The sequence below is a fragment of the Primulina tabacum genome, unplaced genomic scaffold, assembly GCF_025594145.1.
Source record: "Primulina tabacum isolate GXHZ01 unplaced genomic scaffold, ASM2559414v2 Contig1027, whole genome shotgun sequence".
NCBI lineage: Eukaryota > Viridiplantae > Streptophyta > Magnoliopsida > Lamiales > Gesneriaceae > Primulina > Primulina tabacum.
Genome location: NW_027460056.1, coordinates 20,114 through 28,782, shown reverse-complemented (window position 1 = coordinate 28,782; position 8,669 = coordinate 20,114). Strand labels below are relative to the sequence as shown.

General features: G+C 34.3%; 1 protein-coding gene across 1 annotated transcript; it reads right to left on the bottom strand.

Moving 5' to 3' along the window:
* Positions 1-5,601: 5,601 nt before the first annotated feature.
* LOC142535443 (pentatricopeptide repeat-containing protein At5g59600-like) lies at positions 5,602-7,610 on the bottom strand. Its single transcript, XM_075641792.1, has one exon. It carries the CDS (start codon positions 7,370-7,372, stop codon positions 5,801-5,803), a length of 1,572 nt encoding a protein of 523 aa, XP_075497907.1. The 5' UTR covers positions 7,373-7,610; the 3' UTR covers positions 5,602-5,800.
* Between the last annotated feature and the right edge of the window lie 1,059 nt (positions 7,611-8,669).

The following is an 8,669-nucleotide window of genomic DNA, read 5'->3' as shown; positions in this document are numbered from 1 at the left end:
TCAAAAATATTTTTCATACAAGAAATCGAGCACCCTAAACACTAAAGTGTGTAGCAAATACAATAAAATACAAAATGACACTCATAGAGTGTTTTAGAAAATTACCTATCAATTTTAAAAGATTGATTATGGCTCCAACTTAGTTGTCAAACAACTAAGCTCTTCAATGGCAAGATTGATCTACAAGATTCCCTTGAGCACTTCTTGCTCAAAATCAAGCCCACCACCAACAAGAAAGATCCATCTTACACTTGCACTAGAGAATGTAAGGCATTTTTCTATGAGAAGTATGTGCATTCATCAACAAGTGAAGAAGCAAAAATGAAGGAGAATAACCTTCATTATTTCGGCCCTTGAGGTGTAGGAGAGAAGGGGAGGAAACTTTCTTGGTTGTGGAAAAAATTGAAGCAAAAAGTTGCATGTGCATGCCATGTCATTAACTCAAAAGTCGCCTCCAACCTTTCACCTTCCAAGCATGCAATTTGTTTGGGCTTGTAACAATTACAAGGTCCATTGACTTTAATTTAAATATCTCAAACATATTTGAGACCATTTAAATCTTACTTACTCAAGTTTACTAGTTTAATAAATATTTCTAATTGGGCTCTACAAGGCCCATTGTTGTTTAATTAATTCAACACTAGAATTAATTTTATTATTTGGACACAACTAGGTCCATTAGTGTTTAATTAATTCAACACTTGAATTAATTTAAATTAGTCCATAATAATGTTTATGAAAATCACAATTTTCAAATACATTATTTATTTGGCCAACTTTTAATTTAGAAACACTTCCTCAAATTAAAAGTTACATTCTCCTTATAGAAGTCATACTTCTATTTTTATTTACGCTTATAAACTCCTTTATAAGTCGTTCAACACATTGAACTATTTTAACTTCTCAACGGGATCTAGAAAGTTAGCACGTGTGTGGCCCTCAATGGTTCATTAATACAACTAGCCGTGGGTTCACATCTTAATATGATTCAGGACTAAACATGTCCTTATATGAGCATACCCCAATTGCTCCTTTCTTAAATATCAACTCCTTGATAATAAGAACGTCAGAACTCAAGTCTGATAGTACCCAACCAATCATGTTAAACGCCTAGTAGCATCGCTTACATGATTCCCTAAGTATCAAATGATAGTGCCTGCAAGAATCATTCTATTATGGTTAAGCGTACAGTACGGTCCCTTCATCTCATATATCACGACCGATTCGACAACTATTGGTATATCGAGAGCTGTCAAAGAATCGATACTATGTGTCATGTCGTAGTTGCATCGATGGTGTAATCTATGAAACCCCTTTCATAATTACCACCATACTCTGATCAGATATTTCAAACTACATACACATAGGATATCCATACCCGAAGGTAAGCGGTGAATCCCCGACTACAATGCATCGACTCCTATATGTTTCGACAAAACACCCAACCTTGCCACCTGATGACCCCATATGAGTCGGTAAACAAGTCAAAGTGCAATGCTAGCATATAGAGTCTCAACGTTGTCCCGGGTCATAAGGACTAATGGTATACAACTATAAACTAGGACGTTTCCAATCGATAAGTGAGAACCACTTGGAAAGTCCTATAAGAAGGGTTGTTCAATGCACTCTACCAGGAGCACCTATCTGCATGCTCGGACATCACAATGTCCCCTACCAATGAAACATGGTACTCACATCGCAGATACTAGTCTCAAACTCGAGCGGCCTATATCCTTCTTTGCGGCGGCTGAATCGACTAGGAACTGTTTAGAATAAATAGTATTGCAAATATGAGTTTCATGATGCTCATCATATGAGCATCTCATATTCTTTCTACTATTTGTATATTCAAGGACTTTATCTATGCAACTAGCATGGGTATACAGATAAAGATGTGCCAAAACAATAATTTCAAATATTATTAAAATAAAGATTGTTTATACATAGAGTTTCATTATGAACAGTCGGCCAACACTTGGCTCGACGGGCACCTACTCTAACAGAACGATGAAAATGATGAACTGTTTTGATATGTAATGATTTCATATGGCACGTCTGCATTTACGCTTCTTAAGTGCGTGAAAGGTATGTTGATTACAGTATATTTTCACTGTTGTGTCATGTGTATATGTACTTGTTATTTCTGGTATAGGTGTGTTGAGTCTTTAGACTCACTAGGCGTGTGTGATGCAGGTGAGCATGTTTATGAGGGGACTGGAGGTGCGGAACTCTGAGTCGGAGGACTGGATGTGCGTGCACTACTTGAGGACCACATTTCTTCTGCACATGATGTTTTATGAGCTTTGGGAGGGCATGAACATTTTATACACTGGTTTTTATACGCTGTTGACTTTTAGTATTTTTACATGTTTATATTTACGTATATCATGTTGGATGAACTTGGCGATTTTAAACTGCTATATTTTTACTGTCAAATATTTATGTTTATTTTTAAATGATATATTTTTTAGTAGAGTTGCATGCATGCAAAATATTTAAATGGGATTTTCCAAATGTGAGCTTTAAAAAAAATATTTCCGCATTTTAAATAAACAGATGTCTCAATAATATCAAATATTACCAAAAAATCATGTATCATACAAATATGTCACTAACCGCTATAACTAAGATTAAATATAAAATAAATAAGCACCTTTATTTGTTTATTCAATTTATTAATAATTAAATTTCTTGTAAAATACTTTTATCATAAATAATAAAAATCATATTTAGATTATTTATTTTATAAGAAAATCACATGTTTTTGTTATAATTATTTACAAAAATAAAATTATCCAATTTTCATAGAATTTAAATTCTGGCCACCGCTATAACTAAGATTAAATATAAAATAAATAAAAAACCTTTATTTGATTATTCAATTTATTAATAATTAAATTTCTTGTAAAATACTTTTTACCATAAATAATAAAAATCATATTTAGATTATTTATTTTATAATAAAATCACATCTTTTTGTTATAATTATTTACAAAGATAAAATTATCCAATTTTCATAGAATTTAAATTTTGGTCCAAAATTTTGAAAAATCATAAAATTGCATCTGAGCACAACATTATCGAGCCCATAGGCCAGGGACTGCACGAGACAATATCGGGCACCCTTGTTTAGTGCCCTACCCGCTCCCAAATTTTTCCGGCAGCTCTGTTTCGCACAGGGGCAACGCACCGCCCTGGCAAAACAACCATCATTTTGTTTTTTTTAAGAAAATCAATCTAGGCAATTGGCGCTGCACAAATATGTAGCAGATTCCATCATGCAGCTGATCTGCGCGTGTTCTGCAACTGCATGGAACTGTTCCGGGCAGAGCACACATAACATAAATTTTTTTTTTAAAACACTTTCAGGGTTCCCGATTTTGGATTTCTTATGTGGTTCGAAACAATTCGTTCAACACGATTTAGAAACCATAGCTCTGATACAATAGTTGAAATACTATTTTCTAACACCCAAGGCGCAGTAGAAGTTTAAAAATTTTAGTTTTGAAGTTCAAAATATTCCTTGGGTGACGTATGATTTAAGCCATTCATAAGGTGTTTAGATCAGATTTACATTTGCGTATATAACGTCGGCTCCAATTATTCTGGGTTTTAAGAGCATATAGCACTTCTTCTAAATCCCTATGAACGAATCTTTCTCCTTCTTCAATCATCAAATCATGTCCATGATCATAAACTTTGTTACTATTATAGATTGCACATGATTTCTAAACAATGTTTGTGTAGAGATTGGATCACCGGAATTTCAGAAATCCGACGGTGTTGCGGCGGTGTCGGAGCGGTGACGCTGTAGAATGGAGTCCGAAATATTTTTCCTAAATTGAGGTGGCTGAAAATCTTTGGGAAGAGATGGAGAAATTTTTGTTGGATAAAATTTGTTTGTAAAAACTATATTATTTTAAATTACTTTTCATGAAATATATAAGTTTTAATATCTGATCTAATCAGGAATACTAATTAATCAAGATACAATAATTTTATTATTTAAAATTTCTCATGTGTGTATTTTTTGGTCTCAGAAATATCATTCATAATTAAATCATTATCAACTTTTGATAATATAATAAATATCTACATATCCATATACACGCATATGTATATATATTAATTTATTTATGCTTTAATTTAAATAAATTTTATTTAATTACTTAATTAATTAGTCAATCTATTCTAGACTTTTCAAGAATGTTTAATGAGAATTTTGCACTTAATAATCACCACTATTAATATTAGTATTTAATTATTAGATTCTAAATTTACAAAATAAATAATTGTGAACTCATTATAAACCTGATCAACGATCAGACAGCGTCGATATAAGACAAAATTTTCCACTAATCCGTTTTTGGCAGCTGCTAGTTTTGCTAACTCCTTCACTAAAAAAATATTTTTCAACTCTCCTAACTTAATTAGCTGTTAAGCTTAATTCCACATATTCTTTTATATGAAATCAGCTTATAAACTCTTTTATAAGCAATCTATTTTATATTTATTAAACTACAATCGTCAAATTCAACTCTTTGAATTAACTTGACTATCTCGACGAGAACACAAAATTTGATACTTGTGTGACCATCAATGGTTCGGAGATACAACTAATCGCGAGTTCACAACTTCATATGATTCAGAACAACATTTGTTCCTATTCTGGCTTACCCTAATTAACCCAATTATTTTTATCAATTCTTTGATAAAGAACGTCAGAACTCAAGTCTGATTGCATCCATCAGATCATGGTAAAAGCGTCTAATAACATCGCCTCATGATCTTTTATGTATCACTGATAGTGCCTGCAAGAACTTTAAGTTATGCTTAGTGTACAGTACGGTCCTTTTAACTCATATATCCTTATCAAATCTATAACTATTGGTATATTGAGATTGCAAATGAATTCAATAATCATGCGTTATATCTTTGAGTAATAACAGTGACATGATATGTGGAACTGAGTTAACACCTTTCCAAAATGCATATGTCTTATTCTGACCAGAGATTCAGTGCATTATTGCACTATTCCACTCGATAAGTGATAATCACTCGGAAATCCGAGAGTGTTTGTTCAGTATATCATCAAATGATCACGCATCTATATGAATGAACATCTTCATGTCCTTACCAAATAAACACCACGTTTACATTACAGATGCTAATCTCAAGTTCAAACGACATTTATCCTTATTTTAGGTGGCTGAATCAACTAGGAACATGTTTAAGATATACGGTATGCTTCCTAATGAGTTTCATGTTCTTATATCGAGAGACAAATCTCACCGTGATTATAGTATATTCAATGATTTTATCTATACAACTTGCATGAATATACAGATAAAGTAAATGTCATAATTGGATAAATCGTAAAATTTTATTAAAATATAGATTGTTTTTACGTAAAAGTAAATAAAGCTCAAACGACAAGTTGACTCATTTGACACCTAATTTAACCTTTTTTTCATCCTGCTTTACACTTGAATTTTTAAAGATTAATGTTTTAACTTTTAAATAAGTCTTTCGTTTTGAAGTGTTGCAGAAGTTGTTGCAAAACAGGTCATATGAATGTGAAACTCTATCCAAGAAATCACCTGAATTTTATTCATATTTATCCTATACAAATTCAATCTTCTAAAAGACTCATAAAAAAACCCATAGTATGACGATCTCTTACATTTAGGCGATGTTTGCAACCTCTAAAATTATATTTGACATTCCACACCATACGGTGAATTATTAATAGAAACATCTCCAAAGCCTAAAATAAATGGCACAATATAAGAATTTCATATTACATCGCTTCAATCCAACTACAGCTAGGAAAATTTCTCAGTTTCCTTTTCTTCATCACCTTCTTTACCTTGAGAGCATTTTCCAACTTATTTGAATCCATATATAAACTAAACAACAGCACACTTCTTCCAGCACTCTTAGGTTCGAGCTTTGCCAATTGTTTCACAGCTATTTCCGCCATATCCACCCATCCATGTTGCCTACATGCTCCTAAAAAAGCCCCCCACACAAATAAATCAGGCTCAATAGGCATTGTCCGAATAAAACCATAGGCCTCAGAAATCATTCCTGCTTTTCCCAATAAATCCACCATGCAAGCATAATGCTCTAATCTTGGCATGATCCGATATTTTTCCTGCATCAGCTGGAATAAACTTTCCCCAAGATCCACCATCCCAGAATGAGCACAAGCCATAAGAACCGCAGTGAAAGTCAAGTGATCCAATTCTTTTTCTGCCACTCTCAGCATTTTCTTGAAAAGTTCAATTGCTTCATTGCAGTATCCATGATTTGCATACCCAAATATCATGGAGTTCCAGGCAACAGAATTCCGTTCAGACATCTTTAGAAACAATGATCTAGCTTCAGAAATCGACCCACTTTTAGCATACATGTCCACTAGTGCGCTTCTTACAAATAGGTTCCCTTCATATCCCATTACCACTGAGTGACAATGAATCGCCTTGCCATGCCCCAGATTTGCCATAGTAGCAGCAGCAGGCAATAGACCACTTATGGTGGCTGGTGTAGGGAGAATACCCGCTTCCAACATCAGCCGAAATGTAGCAAACGCCTCCTCGTTTCTAAAGTTTTGAACCAAACCGGAAATGACAGCAGTCCAGGTCACCACATCTGGCTTAATCCCATTGGCATCCATAATTTGGAATATTTTGTGAACCATAACGTTATCATTAGCTTGTGAGAACCCTGAGATCAATGTGTTCCATGTAACAATATCAGGTATAATTCTCAATAATTTCATCTCATCAATCAAGAACAATGCTTTTTCAGGGAAACCATTTTGAACATAACCTGAAACCATAGCATTCACAGCTACCAAATCCTTCTCCACCATGCCACGGAACACACTTCTGGCCCATTCAACCACCCCACATTTGGAATACATATCTATCAATGCACATGTTACAAATGCATCGACCTCAAACTTACTTTTCAAGACGACACAATGTAATTTTTCTCCGGTTCTATTATCACAAAGGTGCCCACATGCTTTCAGAACACTAGGAAGAACGATTCTGTCACACTTAAACCCTTCCCTCAGCATTTCTGCAAACACATGCATGACCTCCTGATAATAGCCATCTCTCGAATATGATCCTATGAGGGCAACCCAACCATGCACAACTGACCTTGGAATTCTGTCGAACACTTTCCGGGCAGTAGCTAACTGCTTGCACCGTGTGTAAAACGGTATGAGCTTGGAAGCAATGTTGGAGGAACGAAACGATCCATTGATTATCAGGTGGGCATGAAGTGATTTTCCTGGTTTCGAAGCTCGATTTTTGGTGTATATTTGAATTAAATTATCGTATGTAAAGGGAATGCGCATCTATGCGCAAAAGATACAATCGACGACTTTCATCCCATTAACAAATTAACTCACCACAGCAACTCCAACTGTCTCGTTTCATGATCAGCTGCTTCTCTTGAACTCGAAAATTCAATCTGAGCCGGGAAATTGAAATCCGCTGAAATTCAATTTCTCTTGTCCGGACCAGCGTTCTAAACGGTACTTGGCGCTCACTTTACTTTATTTTTTTAAAGAAAGAAATAACTCACTTTAGTTTCAAAGCGCTTAAACTGATAATGAGATTATTTTTGTCTGTAGATTTGTAGGAGACAGTTAGTTATTACAATTTTAATATTTTTATGCTGTTTAGAATTTGAAAATCGATACGTTTAATCTTAAATTTATGGAGAATATATCATTTTATTTGATTTAAAATAATTAAAATTATAATAAAATCTAAATTTTTTTAAAATTTTTATCTGATAAACTTGACAACACGCTACGACGTGGTTCACACTCTTTAGAACATCGATCTTCATACTTACCTAAGAATTATTTTTTAATATTTTATCACAAAAAAATGTATATTGATTGTTTAGCAATTTATTTATAAACTTTTTTAGGCCTTTTATCATACTATCCTTTTATTTTAGTTGTTATCTAAAAAAATAAAAAAAAGAAGTAAAAAGGGGATAAGAGATGAGGTTCCTTGGATCCCACATTCAGCTGGTAGTTTTAAAGTTAATATTGCCGTTGCAGTTGAGCTTAACTTGTCAACATTCAACTGGGATGAATCGATGAATAATGTCAACATTCAACCGAGTGTCCTGTGCTCGCGCCACAACACTGAGCAAGCCGATACAGAAGAAACGCCATACGACATGGTGTACGATACATAAGTTGTTTTCCCAAAAGAGATCAATCAAGAAAGTGTTAGAATAATAAACACAGCTCGGACAATGATCCTCTATGAGCTATGGATTTAGACTTGGTGGAAGAAAAAACGGAGCCGAACGGACCTATCAGAAAAGGATGGCTCGGGCCTATAACAGAAAGGTTTGTCCACGATTGTTTGGAGTATGAGACTTGATGATGAGGAAAATTCAATGGCCAGGAGAAAAGGGAAAGTTGGATCCAAAGCATGAAGGGCCATTTAATTAAAATCATGGGGAAGGCGAGCATAGCAACATACTACTTGGAGGATGTGAAAGACAAAGAAGACCAAGCGACCTTGAAATGCTTGTCATCATAAAAAAAATGCTACTCTTGAGACGCTCGCCCACTAGTACTATTAGTCATACTACTTGGAGGATGTGAAAGAAAAGACCAAGCGACC

Coding starts and splice junctions, on each gene's coding strand:
- LOC142535443 (XM_075641792.1), bottom strand. CDS start 7,372: ATGCGCATTCCCTTTACATACGATAATTTAATTCAAATATACACCAAA.